At 43.1% G+C, this 23,234-nt stretch overlaps 1 protein-coding gene across 1 annotated transcript; it reads right to left on the bottom strand.

The window, feature by feature from the left end:
* Positions 1–802: 802 nt before the first annotated feature.
* Positions 803–21,950, bottom strand: uacab (uveal autoantigen with coiled-coil domains and ankyrin repeats b). The gene is made up of 19 exons (XM_079998299.1): positions 21,468–21,950; positions 20,640–20,770; positions 15,918–16,006; positions 14,737–14,801; positions 12,722–12,779; positions 12,477–12,547; positions 12,053–12,159; positions 10,959–11,140; positions 10,386–10,423; positions 9,459–9,524; positions 9,108–9,215; positions 7,468–7,500; positions 7,258–7,350; positions 6,583–6,613; positions 6,436–6,488; positions 2,845–5,559; positions 2,517–2,669; positions 1,747–1,812; positions 803–1,038 (listed from the first exon to the last, which is right to left on the bottom strand). The coding sequence occupies exons 1-19, from the start codon at positions 21,501–21,503 to the stop codon at positions 967–969; spliced, it is 4,167 nt and encodes a 1,388-aa protein (XP_079854425.1). The 5' UTR covers positions 21,504–21,950; the 3' UTR covers positions 803–966.
* Between the last annotated feature and the right edge of the window lie 1,284 nt (positions 21,951–23,234).

The following is a 23,234-nucleotide window of genomic DNA, read 5'->3' on the forward strand; positions in this document are numbered from 1 at the left end:
TCCAAATACCGATGACTCAAATCCAACATTACCCCAAATATTGATATGTTCATGCTTAAAACTGGTAGTTTGACTAAAGCTGCCTACATCAAATCTGTATGTCTCCCAAATTTAAAATCAAGATAAACCGTCTGAGATCATCTGATCAATTTTTAAACCAACAAATCAATTGTTGTCCTTTGTAAACCGCCTATCTCAAAAAAGGCCAAGGGAGGAGGTTTGTAGTATGAGCGCCCAAAAAAAATGGTCAGGGCACTTTACTCGATGTCCCAAAAATCACAATTACTGCCAATGAAGACACAGACATTGTAGGTAGCTTGAGTGCTGGAAATTGAAATTATTAAGCACCCCCCCCCACCCCAAAAAGTTTTTAAAAAAAAGAATACAACAACAACAACAACTTGATAAGAGCCTTACAGGAGACTAAAGACATGAGGTCTGTCCATGTGGGAATGTGCAAAACGTCTTTGCTCGAGTGTCATCTATTTCACATTTTGTCTGGGCGGGTCGAGGGTTGATCTAGGAAGAAGAAGGGACCTCCGCCCGGGGACGGCCCCTAGAAACCGAGCGGGGATTCGATAGTCATGGTGTTTGTGAGAGACTCGGCAGAAAATGCAGCGGATACAGCAAATCATTTGGGGAAAATCTACATTTTCGAGAGTCTCTGAACCTTATCTGCGGTACAGCTACGCATCCAGCGGTAGTCTGCCCAAAGCACGAGGCTACAGGAGCTGACGTGCAGCTCTTGTACACACGGGGGGGGGGGGGGGGGGGGGGGGGGGGGGGGAATTACAAAATGGCCCACACATACACACACGCGCACATGCGCACGCGCACACACACACAGACACACACACACACACACACACACACACTCATGCGGCAGGGGTGTTTTTACAGCAGGGGTAAAAAAATGGTGGATTTGAGTCAGCAGGTAGCGCTGTGCTTGTGGCTGCGGGGGGAGCCTCAGCACACAAACTCCTGTCTCATGCGGATGATCTGCAGCAGAGCGGCCTGGACGTCCTCATCCATGTGGCCCTGGGAGAGAGACACACACACACAAGGTTGTTTCAAACTGTGAATGTTTTTCCCGTTTTTCTTTTTTTTTTTTTTTTGGCTTTGTTGTTGTCCCCCCGGCCGCCCGCCCTACAATTCATGTTGTGTTTGAGTTCCCAAAAATAATTGCCACACAGTGTCCAACTCCACAATACGAAAACATGGTGGCAGTCGGAGAGAGACGAATGAGTCTCTGGTTACGGTCTTTATACTTTTCTTAAAAGAAAACCCTTTTTAAAATCCTCACTTCTTTCCACCCCAGCCCCCAGATTATTTCACATTTGTTGAAGTATTTTTTATATAATAAATATATACTGAAATATATGTTGATATGACTTATCTTTGCATTATTTATTTACATGTCAGTATCATTTTTTTTTCAGACTGTTACGCTAATTGTCGGTAGTGAAACACACAAAATCTCAACCAGAACAAATTCCAAGTATATGTTCATACACCAAGTGAAAAAAACTAATTCTAATTCCAAAATGGTTTGTTACTAGTTTTCATTCACGCCTTCCTATGTTCTGGTCAGTGTTATGAAGCATCTTTATTTTCCAGAATTTGTATTGGAAGTGTTATCACTATTAGAATGACTACTACTACTAACCTCCATTTCTTTTATTCCCTTGTCATGAATATTCCCCCCCAAAACTGCATTATTTTAGACACCATTTTGGATTGGCTCACCTGCGCGGCACTAAGGAGGTGAGTTCGGTAAATTGAAACCACTTCACGGTGCTGCCTCTCAGCATCCTTGAGGAGAAAAGAAAGAAAGTAGAGACATAAACAACACAAAGTAGAGAGAGAGAGAGAGAGAGAGAGAGAGAGGGAGAGAGAGAGAGAGATACTTCAATGACTTCATAGTCCCGATGGAAAATCCGTCGGTATCATAAAGGGCAGCCTGCCTGCTTTTATTACACGTCTCCCGGCTATGGCATTGTCTCGCCGGAATGAGGGGCTAACCCCATTATAAGACAGAAAACATCGACTGCACAAAGCCAGAGAGAATGCACTTTCCCGTCTTGGCGGGGAGAGAGAGAGAGAGAGAGAGAGAGCGGGGTACATTCCAGTCTGATTGGTTGTAATGAGAAATCTTTATTCCCGGGGACGGGAAGCTGGAGCTTTTAATTCGCTGCCGGGCTTCAAAGGACAAGAAGCGGAAAGAGAAAGGAGGTGGACATGGTGAGGTTACCTTCCAGAGGAGACACCTGCTTCTTCGGTAAACAAGCTGACAGGAGTTGAGGCCTCTGATCACTAACAGTAACGCGTGGCGACGGAGGTGGCGAGATTGATGTGGGATAAATACCCATTTCATGATTTTCTCTGCACATGATTTGATTTTCAATGGCGCTTGGGACAACTACACATGCATGCTACGGCAGTATAAAAAAAAAAAAAAAAAAAAAAGCACCAGTGCCATAAAACTGAATTAATATCGAAGATGTGTGTGCACTCACAGCCAGCTGCTGCTGTAGGCTTTTGATTTGGGCTTGGAGTGTGTCGATATGCTGGGTCTGTCTCTTGTTGGGCGCGCCGCCAGCATAGGCCAGCTGGGAGAGACCGTTTAGAGCCTGCTTCAGCCGCTCAACGTCCGTCAGCAACTCAGTGATCTGCATACACACACATTACAGTCATTAATTCAAATAACAACACTGTCAATATCAATTACACACACACACACACACACACACACACAAAAAAAGGCATTTTCCCTTACCGAGCACAGTCACCAAAATGACTCAATAATTGACAACAAGCTGAACGATTTGAAATATGCGTCACTACCTTCTTGTCTTTGACTTCGGTCTGTTCGGCCGAGGTCTGGATTCTCCTCTGGAGATCGCCGATGGTGCAGAGCGACTCGTCGTACCTCTCCTTCAGCTCACGGATCTCTCTCTCGATGGCGTGACCCTTCTCCTGTACGGTGTTCATCTCCATTTTGGCCTTGTCCTCTGCCTCCTGGGCTTTGGCAGTCTCCCGGTGGAGACTGTCGCACTGGTCCGCCAATCCCAACAGTCTACGGCTCAGGTCGGCGACCTCCTCCTCTAGCCGCTGCTTCTCGGTCTTCAGATGGGCCATTTGCTCTTCCTTGTCGCGGAGCTCCTCCAGGGCCTGGGTGGCCTGGAGGAGCTCCGACTGCAGGGCGGAGACATCCTCAGCCCGCTGACCACTGCTTTCCTCTTCCTCCTGCAGCGCCACCTGGAGCTTGGCCACCTCAGCCTCCAGGGCCCCTTTCTCCCGGATGTGTTGTTGGAGGAGGGCGGACTGATCTCCGCGGCGTCCCTCCAGCTCCTCCTGCAAGGCGCACGTCCTCTGAGCCTCCTCGCACTGAGCCTCCCTGGCTTTGTTGCAATCGGACCGGGTTTGGTCGACGGTGCCTCGGAGGGCTCTGCATTCATTCTCGTACTCTTCTATCCGGGCCAACTCCGATTCCAGGCGCCGCTCGAGGCTGTGGATCGTAGTGCTGCTGAGAGCGTTCTGCTCTTCGGCTTTAGCCCTCTGGGCAGCTTCTTCCTCACACCGTTGCTCAAGGTTGACCAATTTTAGATTAAATTCCTCTATTTTGCCCATGTACTGCCCCTCCACTTCCTTGCTCTTCTCGCTGGTAATAACAGCCTTTTCTAGTCTCTTCTGAGTAGTTCCAACCTCGACTTTGAGTTTTTCTGCTTCTTGTTTGTAGTGTTCCCCAACTGATTTCTCCTCGCTGTACTTCGCTTCCATTTTCAATAGCTTTTCTTCGAGGTCTTTTACTTTAGTGTTGTGAGACTTTTCCTGCTCCTCAAGGGCTGCTGCAGGGATGAATTTGGACGTGATGGCCTCCTGTATGGTGTCAAGTTCCCTCCTCTGGGCCTCCAATTCTTGATTGAGCTTTGTTGCTTCCTCTTGAGCCAACGCATAGATTGCAGACAAACTCTTGGCTCTGCCCTCCGCCTCATCTACTTCAGCCCTCAGCTTGACCTTCACAGCTTCGTGATCTTTAAGGCTTACGTATTCACTTTCCATGTCGTAGAGAACTTTCTCCAGCTTTCCTTTCAACTTATCACTTCCCTCTTTCACATTCCTCAACGCTTCATCACTTTCTTTTTCCTTGCTCTTCAACTTTACCATCTCAGCCCTGGCATTCTCCAAAGCAGCACTCAGCTCCCTCTTCACTTGTTCATGCTGCTGCCTGGGAACGTAGCCCACATCCAACTTCTGTCCCAGAGACTCGCTCCGTTCTGTCAGTTGTGCAATCTCTCTCGCCCTGTCTTCACACTTCTTCTGCAAAATCTCCATCTCCATCACCAGGTCAGCATTTTGAGATGCCAGGGTGTCCATTTCACTTTGCCTTTTGTCACTGGCACTTTGGAGACTAGTGAGGTTCTCATGTAGCGAGGCTCTCTCAGTTTGAAGCTGATGGACTTGTGCTTCTGCTTTGCCAAATCGTTCGCTGGCTTCCACAAGTTTGTCTTCCAATTCTTCCATGGCCTTCACCATGTTCCTTCTGCCTTCCTCGTGGTCTTTCAGGGGTATAAAGTCCACCTCAATCCTGGCATTGAGCTCATCCAGCTGCTCTCGGAGTATCTCCCTCTCTTCCTCACTCTCCTCAACCTCGTGGATCAGTGCCTGGCTCTTCGTGGTCACATCAGCTAGTCTTCGTTTCAGCGAGGCATTCTGCTCCTCTAGAACCGCCCTGATACGCTGGTGCTCTTCTGCCGACACCGTCCCTTTCCCTCCCTGCGCAGACTGGTTGCTCAGCTCTCGATGGAGCTCCGCCACCTCCTCCAACACGCGGTCATAGTCGTCCCTTAGCTCAGCAAGCTGCCTTTCCTTTTCGTCCACTGCGTTGCTCAACAAGTTCTTCATGTTGTCAAACTTCTCAGCTGGCACCACGTTGTCGTGTTTGACCTGGGCCTCCTTCAGCTGGGCTTCCACATCCAACAGGGCATCTGCCAGTTCATCTCTTTCAGCGGTCAGCGCTCCTAGATCCTGGCTCAGCCGCTCTGCCTCAGCTGCTAACAGGCCTTCGCTGCTCTTGTACTCCTCCAAGGCCTTCTCGCTCTGCTTGAGGCGGTTGCGAACACGACCCACTTCAGCTGAAGCTCCTTCGTATTTGGCCTTGACCTCCTGGAGTTGGGCTCGGAGTTCTTCGGCAGCCTGCCCTCCCAGGTGTTCTTTGACTGCCACAACGTGGGCTTGGAGCTGCTTGACCTTGCACTCAGAGTCCAGCATCCTCTTCTGCACGTCCCCCAGGGCTTCCTCTAGTTCTTGTACCTGTTGGTCAGCCTGTTTACGGATGGTGTCTCTGCTCTGGGCCAGCTCAAGGCACTCCTGATTCTTGCGGGTCAGCGCAGATTGGAGACGGGCTTTATCATCCTCGGTCGCGTGTTGTCTTTTCTTCACCGTCTCCAGTTCCCGTCTGAGTGTGTCCATTTCGGCAGCCAGATCCCGTCCCACGCTTGGTTGACCCAGCTCTAAAGGTCTAGAAACAGAGCGTGATGTGCTGGCATTCTGGAGGATCTGTATAGAGAAATTACATTTACCAATTGACAGTCAAAGGTGACTGCCTCTGGTACTCCCAGAGAGTAAAATATGTGGAGGATGCACGGCACATTAGAGATTCTGGGAAATTAATAAAGCAATTCCCCCCTCTTTATGTGAAGAGAAAAGAAAGCTTTCAAACATGTATGTGGGAAAGTACATACAGTAATGGAGCCCCTCTTTTACTGTTCATTGATGCACCAAGTATCACTTTGGTGCCATGGACAGTGGGTGGTACTCCATTACCTCAACTCTGAGTAAGGCCAGCCTATTTCCTCCTCCACAAGTCCTTTGTCCTGTATGAGGAATTGCTTGTCTCCATTGCCCCCATGAGTCTTTTGAATATATTATCAATGTAAGTAATTTTGCCCTTCATTTGTAATTATTAATGACTATGTTTGTACTTCTCTGCTTTAATACAAATATTACATTACAAATTTTGGCCAATTAGTATTTGGGGTTAAGCCAAAAGTGTTGGCTTTTTCGTTGTTTTGAGAGTAGGCCTATTTTGATCAGGGTATATCCCTATGATTAAACGAACTATCTACAGTGCTAAGTAATTGTTTATAGTGATTATTATTCGGTGTTTATTAATTACTTAAATTGTAATTTACTGTAAGTTGGTAAACGTTTTGTTTATTTACAAATGCTGCTCAAGGCTCTAGTTTGAACTGCCCTCCACAACAATGCATATTATTTACTCTTTTCAGTACTTCAAAGTTTAAATAACGACTGTACCTAATGAGCAGACAGAAAATATCTTTTGATGGAAATGTCTGCTGCTTTGGTTTATTTTTTTATTTTCTTAAGAGTTGCTAAGCCCAAAGGCTACACTCTGGGAATTGTAAAGTTTACCTGAGTGGAATCCAAGCTGTGAGATTGTCTGGTCAAAATGTTCTCCTTCCCTGCTGAAGACACAAAGCCCAAGGGATCAACGTCTACTTACAAAAAGATATTCAATCTTCCTTTTATTATTTAATAAGTTGCATATAAAAGGCCTACCTTTAATAACCGACTGTCCTGAGTAATCTCCCTGGAAAGAAATTTCAATTCATATCCATTAGACTAAGAAAGAAAACTTCTCACAACTATTAATTACACAGTTAGATAATAATCGGACAGTCTGCATTGGAAATAGTCTCGGGTTTTGTATCACAAATCAAACTGCTTTATCTGTATTCATAGGACACACTTTAGTATTTGGGACTTTTGAGTTCCATGTGTCTGCAAAAACAATTAAATAAGAAATAAAATCAATATTATGATATGTTTTTATAACCCCTGATGGTTTGGGCTTCAAATAAATAAAGGCAATATCTGTTAGGAATTGTATTTTATAGTTAATTATGATTTACATTATGCATGAAAAGAAAATGTCTCACATTGAAAAATAATAAAATTTGCCAGTAAAACCGTTTACCTAAGAGAAGATATTAATATATGTTAATAAAAATATTAATTTAAATTGCACTGGTAGAAACCTTCCACATAAACATCAAAACTTTCCACATATTTGATTTCAATATTTTCAGTGACATGTATTTATAATTTCATTACATTTTGCATCACAGAAAACAAAGTCTCAATGTGTGCAATTGCCTGACAAGTGCTCCGGAAAGACAACCGAATCTCCAGCGGATGGACTAAGTTCCTACGGTATTTACTGTATTTACTGACCATTGTGCTCCGAAGCTGGACCTTGACTGTTTCTGGTGCACGGGTCCCCTCCTCTCTTTCCTTGGCGCCAAGTAAGAGTCTCAACTGTTCTTTCTGGTTCCAAACAAAATTAGACCAGATGAGGATTGTGACACTTTGAATTGTGGCGACTCATGAAAACATGTGATGTGAGGATATTGGCTTGGATGAGTCTTTTTGGATTTCCCTCACCTCTTTGTGAACGTCTTCCACAGTGAGTTTTTCCTGCAGAAAGAACAAATATAAGTTAGCATTTCAGGTCGGATTTGTAATCAACAGCTTCTTCCTCAGCACAAAACACTGTTGTTATCCATTTCTTTTATGTGGTGGGGATGGTAATTGAAATGCAATATATAAAGGTGTCAAAATAACATTAATAGTTAAACACATGCCCTCACCCACACACATTCCTATATATTAAATGACATCTTTTGATTAATGAAGTCCTTTTCTGTTTGTTAAACTCTTGATTTCAACATTACATGTAAACCCCCAGCAGGTTTAAACCCTTGTTTATCCTTTGAAAAGATTACTGAAATGTGACTCTGCAGACTGTGCTGCGACCCTGCTGTGCGCATACCAAGCAGCCACTTTCACTTTCATAGCGTCCAACTAAGTATTGATAACACGCTTGGTATTTTACAAATTCGATTTTGTTTATTTGATGTACATGGGCGCTGATACACGAAAATAAACAAAATGGGTATATTTATATATTTATTATTTCTTAAAAAAAAAAAAAAAAACTACATTAGGGGCGGTGGGCAAGTTATGTAATTGGTATATGCCCAAACACAGTGTAACCCCAGTAGCTACAGCAACCCTAGTTTATTATACTTATTTAAAACTTGGGACACATCGGCTGCATAACTGTCGATCTCGATGTGGTCAAAAAAAGTCAAATATTGGCCAATATATCGGTTGGGCACAAATCAAAATATGTTTAAATATCCTTTAAAAGTATACCTATTACTGTATGCTCCCTTTTACGCGTGTCAATATAGTTTTTTGAGTTCTCCCAAGAATTTTTGAATTTTTTTGCAGAAAAGGCCACTCAGATTATGCATTTCAGCCATTGGGACATGCCTCTTAACCTGGACTGTTCCAAAGTGGGCTGTTTCAGTGTGTGTAGCTTTAATTGTGAATGAGCAGCCTAGCTCCTAGACTTGAGCCAATGGGGTTTGAGCACAAGTTCCAGGCTCTGGGAGCCAAAGGAGTTTGAGCTTTACTCCAGGCTCCATTTTACTTACTCTGTAAACCTTCCCTAATTTCATCTTATCGGTACACTAAAATCCGAACATCTGAACAACTTTGAGGCGAGAAATAAGCAATCCAATTGCTGAATCTTCACTCATTTTAGATCTACAAGGTCAAATTAGAAAGTTAATTCTGACGTTGGTTGCAGTGTTCCAGGCTTGTGGGAGACAGCGTGATGCGCCGGGACTATCGCACGCAGGGATTTTTTGTTTCATGTAAACATTGGAAAATCAAATTTGAATAAATAAATACATCTACAATAAAAAATACTATTTTTGTTGGTTTTGTTTGGAGAAACGCACAGCAGATCGGATGGAGCAGATGACCATATAAAAAAAACCTGTGACGGGCTGATGTCAGTTCATGCAAAGAGTAGAAAAAACCTTTGAAAACCGAGTCCTCACAGCGGTCGGATACCTGAGCGTTTTGCTCACAGCGATTACTTTGTCATTAGTTTACCTCATTTGACAACTCATCTTAAGTCAATGCTCGCTCTAGTAGTCAAAATGTAACATTGTGAATAGCATTTGAATGAGAGCTCTCGCAGCAGCAGCAGTGGTGGCAGCGTAGTGTACCTGCATAAGTTGTTGCTGTAACATTGTGACCTTGTCCTGCAGGGACCTCTGCTCCAGCTGGAACTTCCTCAGACTTTCCTGTTGACTCTCGTTCTGCCGCTCCAGGTCCTGGCATATAAAACACACATACAACAGAAAAATCCACAGAAAACTATAATGGCCACCCAAATCTAATCCATGAAGTGAAAACATATTCCGAACAGCTTAATAAGTGTCACAAATTACATTGGTATGCAATTCCAGCATATGAGTGTTAGGTTGAATCCAAAAATGACATTCTTTGCATTAACGCAGGAAAAACCTGACTTCTGCTTCTTTTGTGTGTCTTAAGTGGGATGTGCTGTCACTCACGTGTATGACCTGCTCTTTTTTGCTCTCAGCTGAATCAGACCTTTCCTCCAACTTCCGCAGTGACTGCTGTGGAAACAAACAGGTTCTCCTAAGGATAGAATGCCTCTTAGGACCATTCAAGGACAGCAAATGGTCAAAGTATGGAGAAGTTTCACTTAAATCCACTAGGGGGCAGTCACGGGCTACAGGATGGTACAGTATTGAATATCAGGCTGTGGCTACCAGAACATATTTTGGTGCTAGTTAAAAATGTGACTCCAAATCATCATTTCATGCTGCCTTTGAGGTTTGGATTATCATTGATGAGCAGAATCAACTCCTGTCTGAGCTTTCAAGTGGTACTACAGAATGCTCAACACGCAGGGGTCCACTAAAGGGTTTAACATGCATCACAACCGTCTGAAATAAACCTAATTTCATAGCTTCTACACATCAACCCAGGTCCGCAAGCCATGCCGCAAGCCATAAAAACCCACAACCACCTAAATGTCAATTCATTGCTATTCACACCATGCTACAAGTCCAAATGGAGATCCCCTGACACGAAAATGTAGCTTGAGTGATTCTCATCAGATTTAAAGGAACATTTAAAGGAATACTTCAGGATTGTCTTTTCATCTGTTATTATTTTCATCCGGGGTTCATGATTTTCACGTCAATCCAACCGTCCCCAGGTGTAAGATCTATTTTCCCTTTAGTTATTTTTCACTAAAAATGGAAAGGTTGTTCTGCAGCGTTATATTACACTGTAGAAAAATCTTCAATCTTTTCACTTTATTTATTAATGGAGAAACCGCTCCCATCTCCTGTTGAAAGTTAGACTGCTGTGAAAATCATATTTATCGACCATGAGTGGATAGGAAGGGATGAGTGTCCCCTTGAAAGCACATTTGTTTAACGATACATAACGTGGCGGCTTCCGGTTACCTGTCGCTTCCTCTGTTCCAACTTGGCAACTTCTCTCACTGTGATAAAACAAAAAAAAAAAGAGAGAGACAATTTATTCACTTTTTCTCATGTTCCTTCTTGTTGGATTGAGAGCAATTATTGACAGAATATCACACATTTACAGAAAAAAACAAATTTATATGCTTCAAGTAAGACGGGTTTTTTAATACAAAATACAAGCATTTCTTTGATGATTCATAATTCACAGTATTTTCCTACTTTGTTTTCCCCAGTGCCAAGAGACATGCCTAATGTAGGTAACATTTACTTCCTGGTTTCGGGTTGCAGTTTAGCTTTGTTCTCCTTGAATACAATTGGTTATTAACATATGACTTACGTTTTGATGTGCATAAAGTTGACTGGCTCAACGATTACAAATATCCTAATAGAGTTACGATAGTAGCTGACACTCAGCTGTTCTGTTTTCAAGAACACCAGTATTGCTGCTGCATTTGACCGATGGAGGGAAGTTGCTTAGTACTGACATAGTAATAACATTTGCCGACCTAACCACTTGTGTCATATTTCCTTGAGCACTAGTGGGACTCTGACCTCTGTTGGCATTGTCCAGGTAGGTTTTGACCAAGCCCACAAGCTCCTGGCTCTTGTTGAGGCGGGCGTAGTGGTACGGGTCATGTCCCAGGCCGTCCACCACCGTCACGTCGGCCCCGCTCCGCAGAAGCACGTCCACCGCGTCTTTACAGCCATACTCGCAGCCCAGGATCAGAGCCGTCCTGTACACAGTTTAGACAGAAAGTATATTATACCCTGCAACTATCAAACTGTATCAACCTGTGACACTGTGCTGGAGGAAGGGTACACAGACTAGACAAACTATTAAAGGGTGGAAATAAGACCTGAAACCAAACATCCAGTAAAAGTGATGTCTCACACACACACACACACACACACACACACACACACACACACACACACACACACACACACACACACACACACACACACACACACACACACACACACACACACACACACACACATCAGAATGTGAATCATTAATTGTCTTAATACATGTACCTACCAGGATTGATTGACCGGATAGATAGAACTTTATAATCACAAAAGGAAACAGAAAAGGAAAGGAGAAATTTATCAGACGTAGATGAAATTAACGGAGTGGTGGATATAATGGATTGTAAGTGTGTGGACGTAGAATTCAGGGTAAAAGCAATTAAATTAATCCAACTCCATACTATGTCCAGATCCAAATATGTGAAAGCACAGGGTGTAGAATGTGGTGTAGAGTATATTCTGTACAGGCAAATGCGAGAAAGTACTCAAGGCAAAGCACCTTTTCTTCAAAGAATGCAAATGTAAGAATTATTTAATCAGACAGGAAAGCCGAGTCACAGCGTAGGAATCCTAGTCTAAGCGAACAAGTGGACACACCGCAAAAAGGCTGAAGGCGTGTATTCTCTAAAAAGAGCAGCCCAGCTGGCAGGTTCTCAACCTGGCTTTTCACTCTGGAAATGTCAGCCTGAAAACTCCACTTGTGGAAAAGTCAGGTGAAATTATTTTCAATGACTACACACACACACGCACGCACGCACACACGCAGAAATCTTTCCAGGTTCATGAAGCCAAAGGTCCGGCTTCAGTACCGGGTTCCAGATTCCACCTCTTACTTGTTCTGCTTGTCACGGACAGTGATGTCGGCCCCGCGCTCAAGCAGCAGCTGGCAGATGTGAGGGTGGCACATCTGAGTCGCCAGTATGAGAGGTGTCCTCCCGTCCTGGAGACGAGGAACAAAACAAAGATTGATTATTTGTGAAGGGGGTGGGTGGAGTTGGGAAACCGGACTTGGCGAAAAGGAAGTACACTAAGAGATATGGCGTTGTACTCGAATATAGGTTTTGAATCTTTCAGATTGAGAATAACTAAGGAAAATGGAGTGTGTTAACTTGAATAACCTGACTGAAACAAAACAATAGTAATACATATAGGCCGCATAAAAGTTTGGACGTCTATATAATATGAACCTGCAATCACGGAACGTCTCTTGAGTACCTCTGCAAAAGAACACAGAATTAAGTGAAAATCAATTCTCACAAAATCGCTGGCGTTCACAGAGGCCCCGCTGTCGCAGAGGAGTTTGACACTGGAGGAGCAGCCCGCCATGACTGTGGACAAAAACACAACTCAGTTAGCGTCAATGAATACAAAATAAATAAATTAATAAAAAAAAAAAATTTAAAAAAAAAAAAAAAAAGGAGAAATATTGTTGTAGTTCTGCATATAAAAGGTTTGGCAAACAAGGGGAAAGGTCTACAGCAAATGGTGGAAAAGTTTCTCACCGGCATCGTGCAGCGCTGTTCTTCCCTGGAGGTCCACATTCCCAACAGGACAATTGTGCTGCGAAGAAAGGACCAAGATTGAGAAGTTAAATTTACGGCTATCAAAACACAAACGGATGCCAACTAAACGTTAGAATTGCACGAAGACTTCGCTTCGTGCAAGGTAAAAGGAAGTGATATGAAGTGTTATAATTTTAGTGTTATTATTTCTGAATATGAAAATAAAATAAATGAAAATAAAATTAATTATTTATTAATTATTAATCAAGAAGCAAAATTAATTATTTCAGGAGGTGGGAGTTCCTGGGAACGGAAAGTCTCTAGGCTGAGAGGAAACATCACAAGTTGCTGTCAAAACACGGATATTTATTTTTCGGATATTTGCCACGTACAAATCAAGGTATCTTAACTTGTTCCTCTATTAGGATAACAGCACGCCTCTGACTATTTTTATTTTATTTTTTTAAAGGAAGAATCATTTATCGTCTTCGAGGAAAACAAACAAGGACCCCCTTCCTAGTGCTTGATTCCAATTAGAACAACTTTGAAGTTGTTTTATGGTTTGCTTGCTATTGCCAATTTTTCCTCCTTAAAATAAAGCAGTGTTTTAAACTTGGAATCGCAGCTGATAGTTTCTAAACATTGGACTGGGGAGAGGAGTCAAAGAAAGCGCTCTCAGAAAAGCCTTTTAGTGCCTATGTATTATTTCCTATGAAACAGACCAATTTAACCAAAGAATAAATCTAAATGAGGAAAATTTGTATCGCAATGATCGAAGAATAAGTTTTAGGTTAAAAATTTGGTGATTTTTCCTTGGAGTTGCTGACTGAACCGTGAACATCCGTAGTCCTCCAGGTTTGCTTTGACTGTTTCTCGTCATTTTGGTTTCTCGTCGTGTTGGCCAGAGCAGAGCAATAACAGGGAACCACTGCGTAGGGGCCACATTTAATAATGGCTGTAATCACACCTGCCTTTTTTATCGACTGTTGCTTTAAATGCCTTCTTTCCAATACAGTTAAAACTACATGAAGCCTCAACTAAAATAACTCTTGTCTTGGTCGAACACTGGCTTATAATCAGTGTCTGTGTTGAACGCTGCCATTGTTCTTCTGGGACGGGGGCAGCTCTTACATTGTGTGGTTTAATCACCTGACCGGTTTCAAAACGATCATCTGACTAGTGTTGGATGTAAGTTAATGCCTTTGAATGGTTTGAACAGAATTTCCCTCCTCTATCGCCCTCTGGTGTTAGCGTCAGTGGATGCAGGGTGGGATGGGGGGGCAGCAGGGGAATCCTGTATCCAGAGGGTTTAAGTTGACAGAAGGGAGACAGAGTGGTGATAGCTGGTGGAGGGGTGGCAGGGGGCTGCAGGGTGGGATTGGGTGGGGGTGGTGGGATGGTTGGCTGCTGGTGAGCGTCCAGCTACTATCTTGGGCTCGATGACGGCACCAAGAATGGACAACAGCCTTTTCAAGGGGGCAGACTTGTCAACACCACCGACATCTCCACTAGTAACACCTACAGGTAGATTACATGAGATCACTGCCACACCATGTTTTTGAGTGGAGTGGGGCTATATAAATTGAGGAAGATTTGGGAGTCCAAGTCCAGACGGTCTACACTCCATTGACTTCATGAAAGCATGTAATGTTTGACACACAGTCATTTTGCTCAAGATTGCTTTACAATACACACAGTTCAGCACACAAAGTTCCAACAAGTTGAAAGGTCACTCATATATAATCCTGCAACAACATTAATCATAGTGAAACTGACTATTTGCAAGCAAATAACCAGAGCAAGCAAGGCAAGAACGACACAATTCTTAACAAGCCCAGCCTCAATGACAATACTGCACCAGCCCCTCCTGCTTCCAGAACATTTTGATTGGGGAACACAGCCTCGTCCAAACGGAATTGTCCCGGCAATAGGGTCACAAACATCCGGGGATGTTTGTGACCCGCTACTTATTTTGCATCAGGGTTTAAATCTCAGGTGGGCAGGCTGTACTTTACCTGCAAGAGCTTCTGCACACAGAGAGACTGTGCGTTTCTTGAGGCCAAATGAAGTGCATTTTTCCCTAAAAGAAAAAAAAAGGAGGTAAAAAAAAAAAAAAGAAGAGGGAAAGAAAATTAATGCAAAACCCACTAAATGTGCAAATCCACAAACTGAAGAAAAAGGCGAATGGAGGCTATCAAGGCATACAATCATTTAAGGACCTTGGGCATTTGATTGCACAGTTTCAAAATATAATTGGCACAATTGTGATTTTTTTTTTGTTTGCAGGGCTTTCAACAGACACCATGAATCTCTAATCAAAGGATGTTCAGAAGTGACAAGCTTGACAATTTATCATCGATCAACCAATACAGTTACATCTGTGTATGAGCAAAAACCAATGAACAATTAGTGTACAGGTATATGTACGGCCGTAAGGTAGTTTATAGTCTACATTTAACACCAAAATTAATATTTGGATACAACTCCATCAACATCTTTTACGCTTCTGAAGATAAAAGCTTTTCTTTAAGTTCGAAGCAGTCATTCATTATTCAGCCTTATTGCCAGTTGCATAATGAATTCCCAGCTGGTAATGGATTGGGTGTGATTGCAAAGAGGATAATAGAGTAGCAGTAGATTATTACATTACATATAATGAGACACATTCTCTTCTAATTGCAACCTTCTATTAAACCCAAATCATGCTCCTGGTTGTAGCACCCACCTCAACTTCCAACATGTAGGAGAGGAAAATACCCCTGAGAAACCAGGGTCATGTTGAGAATGAGGATTCACGTGGCGATGGTGTCAAAGGGATGTGTTTATTTCAGGGTAATGGTTACATTAGATGACTTGCCAAGCCTTTGTTCACTGTTCTCTCATTAACAAAAATCATATGTCTGCGCTGCATCGCCATGTATTCAGATAGCTCCATTGTGGTCCTTTTAACCCTGACTTGGATAGTACCCGGCTGTCTCAAGATGCAAAGCGCAGAAGCAAATCACTGAAAATAGTGCATTGTGTTGGGTTTTTGGTGTGAGAAATCTATCAATTATTGGAAAAGTGTCTGAATTTCACGAGTAGAATCTCTGAGAATAACAAGGGCCAATAAAATGACTACATGAATGAATTAATATATTTTTAAACAAAATGATTTCCACAAGAGACGATGCAGTTTGTGTGCCTTACAGCTTACCAGTGGCATCTGTTGCTGTGATGTCCACATTGTGTCCCAGGATCAGATTGAGGCAGTCCAAGTGACCCCGCGTTGCAGCCAAGTGGAAGCTGGAAGAAGGAAAGAAAGATAGAAACAAGGAAGGGGAGAGAAAAGAAAAGACAAGCGATAAATAGAGAGCCAGAGGTGGAGCAGGGCTGCCAATGCAATGGCAACCTTCCAGCCTTTGCGAGTTTTGAATTGCGTTTTATTTCATTGCGATTGCATTGTCTGTTTGAATTATTGTTTAGCCCTTATTACCACAAATTATTTTCCAGGTTGGATCCTTTTTCCATGTGAACGAGGTGGAGTCTATTAGCCAAGGGTTACCACAATGCTATCTTGGGCTAACAACGACCCCGATGGTGGGACCGTAGAGGTACGCAGATGGAAAGGGAAAAAAATGGTGGTGGGGACTAGGTGAGATGAAATGTAAGGACAAGATAAGTAAATTGATGCCCACCACCGTGCTCTTGGCAAGATCAGAATTCTGAAAGCATTTGAACAGCAACCTTCAGCATTGTAATGCCTGCGGGTGGGGTTGAAGTGTGATTCCAGCAGGAGGGGATATTCATAGTACTCTAAATTTTATAATACCTACGAATAGGTAAAAATTGCATCCTGTACAAACCCTCACACTGGATAAGGACCTAATTAATAATCTCTTGAACTTTGAACTTTGTACGGTACATAATTGTACATTGTTGTCTATTAAACCCCCCCCATGCTCAGGCTAAAGCTTTGTTCCATTTGGACTAAAAGTGACAGGACCTGAAACCCTCATATTGAGGGAGCATGTATCAGGATCTCCTCATTATTATATTATTATATATCATATCATTATTATATATTGGTGAAAAAAAGAAAAAAAGAAAAAAAAGAAAATAAACATCAATTTACAATGAGACGCCAGATTTCACTTCCCCACATTTTAGGCCTCAGTATTATTGAATTTCCTTAAACAAAGTCAAACTATTAGCTGCAATAGCTGTAATAATAGCAACTCCTTGTGCTAAAAACTCCCTTGTGCTCCTTGTGCTACTTTGTGTGCTTCAGAGGAGGGACTCATATCTGAAATTGGGAAACCACATTGTTTCCCATGTGAGGGCAAAAAATGAATCCAATCTTTAAGTCACAAAACGTAAATTCCTTTTTGTTGCATGAAATTCTAAATCTTCTATCAGAAGTCTGATCCACTGTGATTTCCATGTTTTTACAAAGTCACTAGTTTTGACCCCTTACCCAGCTCCAGCCTCCTGTGGCAACACAGTCGGCAGGACACTTGTCTGTAAACCAATCCGAGTGTGTCACCCAACAAGCTGTGCGGCCTGTGTATTTACTAGCCTGAGGTATCTGCCGCGGAGACAGGAAGGCGGACACCTCAACACTGACTGGGGGTATAAAAAGCTGTGTTGATGGCCGGGAGACGCTGGATCTCATGTGCGTAGTGAAAGGGTCTGACCTTGCAGGGCAGAAAGGGGAGGTAGGAAGCATACTCAAGCTATTCAGTTTGAAAGGGGTGGGGTTGGGGTTAAGCAGAACCATTAACAAATTTTGGGTGGATTAGAGTGGACGGTACTGGGGAGGAGTACTCCGAAACAAGGTAAAAAAAAAATGTCTGTGAAGATATATTATTATCTAAGCTTGGTATGATGAGGTCACTACATGATCAACGCATAAGGCAAAGCATCAAACCCCCTTATGAAAGTAGGGGAGTAGTAATGACAAAGTAGGCAGTAGTAGTAGTAGGAAGTAACTACAAAGTAGTCAGTGAACAGCATAACATGTAAGCCTTTGCCACCTCTATCCAAAGAATTTTCCATTTTCCATTTTTTTTTTTTGCATTTTCTTTGATGGAAACAGGCAGGAACTTCTTACAAGGGTAAGGGGGCAGAACCAGGCTCAGACTCGACAAAACAGTAAAATATACTTTGAAGTGCAGCCATGCAATAATCCTGACTTTCTAGATGCAATGCAAGGTTGTGAACATGTGAGAGATGTGAAGTCTTTTAGTTTGCTCCTTAGAACATGACTGCTATTTTGAAGTGATTGAGGTGACCAGGTATAGTATGCCTCCCCATGAGCCTGTACAGTGGCTCAGACTTCTCAGTAAACCTACTTCGTGGACATCCAGCTTGTTTACTATTTAAAAATAAAAAAAAGACAGTTGAGGGAGAAGAGTCATCAGTGCTAATCCTGACAAACAATGGGTGCCATCTTTCATAAAGCCAAATGATGACAGAACATGAGAGGGATAGCCTAAAGTGTCGTGTTGTCACCTGGCTCAACATCGCTGGAGAGACGTAGCAGCCATCACAACTGCAAATGAGCAGGTGGACTGGGTGGGCCCAACAACCTAATGACACCACCAGCTAATGGCAGTGAAGATACAAATTGTTTACCTAGCCGGAGACAGCGATAGGGTGGTGGAAGGCTGGATTTGCTCGTCCAACATGACCAGGCTAATCGAGACCATGCAAAATTATACGGGTGGAATAACAGTTTGCAATTAGTCTCCCCACAGAGGCAGATGATTATAATGGACAATGATTCTGCAGCACCCTGCTTGTTTTAGGAGTGACCAGACTGCTACACACATGCTTCTCTGTGTGTGGCCCGCTGGTCTATATTGGGGCTTGCTGACTCTGTAAAGCAGCACACATAGTTTTAGGCTGGGCCTGGTGAAAGTATTGCCGCTTTTCTTTACATGTTAAGAGTGTAGCCGAAGCAAAATGTTAATCTTTATTTGCATCAAGTAAGATGAAACAAATGAGCAGTGAGGGCTTAATATGATGGAATTTAGGGACGCTGACTGCTGCTCAGTCACTTCAAAGTGGACATGCGTGTTTGAGGTTGACCACAACACTGGATTTATTCCTGACAAATTCTAGCACCTTATTAACAGACCAGGCCTTTCTTTAAGTGTGTACGTGTCTTTAATTGTTTATTTATTTGCTTTCCACGTGCAGTTATCGTGCAGTGTGTAAAATGTTTTGGTCACTGAACAGAACCATTAGAGAATTTCACACACTGCTGAAAATACTCAGCTCTCAGCCTTCTGGAATTTGGAGCACCATGGCCGGATGTCGCAACAAAGCCGAGGGCAAAATAATGTCTGCAACATGGATCACGGACTGGTGACTTCTCCGCATATCTAGGATTAAAACGGAGGCCTAGCTACCCAAATGCTGGCGTTGGAATCTGGTTAAATTTATCACCGGTGAAGAAAACAAGTCACACGGCAGGTTTGCACATAGCTCAAGGCGGTCAAAATCATATTTATACATTTAATCCCGTCTCAAGGTTGAGGGCTATTGAAGGTCGTTGGTATGAAGCAAATACATAGAGACAATGAATGTAAAAATAGGGAGTTGTGCTAATATGCTGCATCTTGTTTTGTTAAAACATCCTACCATGCAAGGTTTAAAGGACTGCCAATCCATTATGCTCTATTGAAAATGTGAATATTCATGTTCCCTAAAATCACAGGGGATGAGGATATTCAGTAGCTCAAGAGATAAAGCAAATTAGATTCTTGGCTTCTCCTGGAAGGGGGCTGAAGTGTCCTTGAGCAAAACACTTAACCCCTAATTGCTCCTGATTGCTGTGTGGCTTTGGACAAAAGCATCTTCAAAATGATGATGTAAAAAGATTCAGTAAAAACAAACAAATCTAAAATGCATCTAGGGTTCATGGTTCAGGGTTCAGCCCCCCAGCCCCCCACCCACCCACCCACACACCTCAGATGTGTACTTGCAGACAGTCATTTCCTGTGTTGGTAAATGATAAACAGCTCCAGGCCAATGTGGTCAGGTCATGGTCTGTGACCGAAAACACATTTCTCCTCTGACCCAACACTTAAACCACCAAACTCTTACATTAACCTCAAAAAGCCAGAATGATACTCCTGGGAGCAAATCTGAACACACAATGAGATGGAACTGAAATTGGCTCCATGTGGAAAAGGAGGTGAAGAGTCAAAATTTGTTATTGAAAAACATTGACTCACCCTAAAGGAATTCTCTATTTGTAGACATGTGATTTGTTAAAAGGTGTTGATAGCTGTTGGAACGGTCCTTGCCGTTAAAGAGGGCGAGTGATACAATGCATGGAATTACTGGGCTGCGCTGCTGTTGCTGCCGATGAACATGCCAGCTTGTACTGTATATAACAGCACAGCATGGTTAGAGTGTTCATATCATGTAAAAGTGGTATAGTGGTATGAGATTGATAGACATAATTAGACAGACAATTTTATATTTTATAGTGATGTTTGCAATGCATTATGCTTCTGTCTCACATCCATCAGCATCTATGTTTATAACGTTTTATCACGTGTCTTCATGTCCTTATGTGACTAGCAGAGCTTTGTGTGCAAGTGTGACATATTTAAATGTCTTGCTATGTGTGTTTGCATGGGAAGCGTATGTTTACACATGAGGGCATCGATATAATATTTATATTGGGATACGAGACCAGATTTCGTCAAGGATTTTGGTTATAGCAATTTTGTAATGGAGTTAAATGTTGTCATTAAGACTGTTAAACACTTTGAAAACACCAATAGCCATCCCCAAAATATTCAATATTCGCAATATTGAGGAATTAGGTTAAAATATTGTCATAGTAGATTTATCCATCGGCCACAGGTAATACACGTGTCTTTATTATGTACAGTGTGTGTGGGAGTGTGTGTATACTCACGCAGAGCGTCCCTCCACATCCAACTTGGTGGGAATGATGCCCTTTTTGCTGAGAACGGCGGCCACCTTGTCCACTTCACCTCGCTCCACTGCCTTCATCAGCCGATCATCATACTTATTCCAGTCTGTGTTCTGAGAAAAGTGAAGTACGTACGTATTTAATTGAGGGTTCTCAAACTTTCTTCCAAAACCAAACTTGACGCCAGGAATCTTGTTTTTACAGAAGTACATCAACAGAGGCAAGCACAAATTTACATTTCTGTCTTGAGACACAAAGGAACTGAGTCAAACCTGTAACTGGATCACACATTTTTGTTTGGAACCAATGAATGAAATGAAAGTGAAATTTACACTGAGCTGTACAGCTCACACATCCACTCAAGAGAATGTCATGAAACAAAACCAAGAGGCACGCCAAAGTCTACTCCTTTAGGAATATAACAAGAAAAAAGAGGCCTCAAATCAATTTGTCCAAGAACTTACAGTAATGTACTGTAGCACTAAAGATACCATCACTGCTTGTGGCCAAAGAACGAGAACAGTGAACTCTTAGGGTAAGAAGGAGAGTTTGGGAGGCGCAGAGAGTGGGTGGAGTGCTGCATAATTTGTATATGATTTAATCACCACTCATTGGCATATATAGCAGGGATAAGCATTAAACTTGAAATATTTCGTGATTGACTAAAATAAGTAGCTTTTGATTTGTTTTAAGGTTTTGATAAAAAAATAAATAAAACACAAATTAAGACATTTTTAACTGCTTTTGTTGAGTTAGTTCGTTTGATAGTTTGCTTCATAATCTACAAAATTGTCACAAAAGAATACCTACAATGTGCATGGAGGTGCATTTTAGCCAGCGGCTCATCTTTGGTGAGTGGAGCTGGTCCTTGCACAGTGTTACTACAAAGGATGCCACGGTTCCGGTTCAACACAACACAGAATGAAGAAAAATATGCACGAAGAAACGTTCCCCCAGATTTCTAGATGCACTCAACCAGTGAGTGTAAAGAAAAATCCTGACCAGAAGGCATCGGGGGTGATACAGAAGATAAAAAAAATGTGTTGAGTTGAAGTGCTCCTCTTCAAGTGAGGCCAATTCTCTCTTGTTCCTCAGCAGACGGAGAAAGGTTTTGAAGATGTTGTTGTGAAGCTCGGTCCACTAGGCGATCACTGTGCAGCAGTTTGGTCGGAGGCTAAGATGAGGAAAGGGAGGAGGTCCAGAGGAGGTGGGGATGGAGGGGGAGAAGCAGTAGGGCCAGCCCTGCCAGCCCTGGGACCAGCCCTGGCTGGCTACTGCAGCTCCTCCTCTGGAGTGGAAGTCAACTCAGCCTGGCTCCCCTCTCGCCTCCCCGACGCCCCGTTTTCCTTTATCCCCCCTTTATCTTCAAGCTTTCTGTTCTGCTCAGAACCCCTCTTGCTTATTTCAGGTCCTTTGCTCTGTGCACTCCTGGTAATCCCTACCCCCCTCTCTCTCTCTCTCTCTATTCCCCTTGCTCCTCCTCGTCTCTTGATCTTTCTTCTAAAAGCTGCATGCTCAACTGAGGAGCTCCGCACTCTTCCCTCTCTCTATCAGTGGTCTCGTCTTTGCCCCGCCAAATGGCAAGGTCAGTCGAGCCCTCCGGGGTAGATATGTGAGCTGTCCAAGGTTTAAAATATCACCCCCTCCCCGGTAAACAGAGGTGGCGCAGACAGCCCCGCAGACTGGTTACCTCTTTATTTTTTGACCCTCCAACCCTTCTCCAGTGACTGATAGGAAGACAGGGGCTAAGAATACATTCTGGACATGCCTACACCGTGAGTAATAGTGGTGGTGTCTATCACCACTGCCAGCATGAAACAAGGCCATCCAAGAAGACCTTGCTTACATCGCCCCCGCCTCACCCACCCGCTCTCACTGCTCATCTGAAAATATTAACGTCAGCGGGGGATTATGGTTTGCACATTTGAAGTGGTCCTGGCACTGACCCCCGTGAGACGCCGCTGGGTCAGAGGCTGTGGTTATCCACTCCATCTAAACTGGGTGGTACGGCAGCAGAGCCCCATGATCCCAGCTGCACGGTAGCAAGATTAGGTGTCAGCTTTTTTACAATCAGCAACCCGCCCCCCCTTCCTCACCATACAAAGGCAACACAGACAACCAGGCAATGCAACTGCCTCTCCATGCACTCTTGAAGCTTGGTGTAAACATTGCATAATCGTACTACAACGTCATGGTCATTTTATTTATTTATTATTGTTATTATTATGTTGTTTGTTTTCGTGCAATGATTTTAGTTGAAAAAATAAATAAATGGAAGCAGAGATGAAGTCAGAGTGAGGAGGCAGAGAGACAGTTTAATTTACACACCCTGCGCCAGCTCCTTGCAGGCTCAGGTTACTGTCTGCTGCCAGACTGGCGTTAACAGAGCGACAGCGATATTCACAAACAAGCAAAAAGGCCTCCTCCACATGACATGTCATACGGAGCGCTGGGTGTCAACTTACTAAAACTGCTCACCCTTGCATGGAAACAAAGGCGCCAAAATGGGCCCTGACCAGGCGCCATACAGTACGCCAGTCACGTAAATATCCCATATGGGTGTGTTTGTTTGTATTC

Source organism: Zeus faber (assembly GCF_960531495.2).
Source record: "Zeus faber genome assembly, chromosome: 3".
Classification (NCBI taxonomy): domain Eukaryota; kingdom Metazoa; phylum Chordata; class Actinopteri; order Zeiformes; family Zeidae; genus Zeus; species Zeus faber.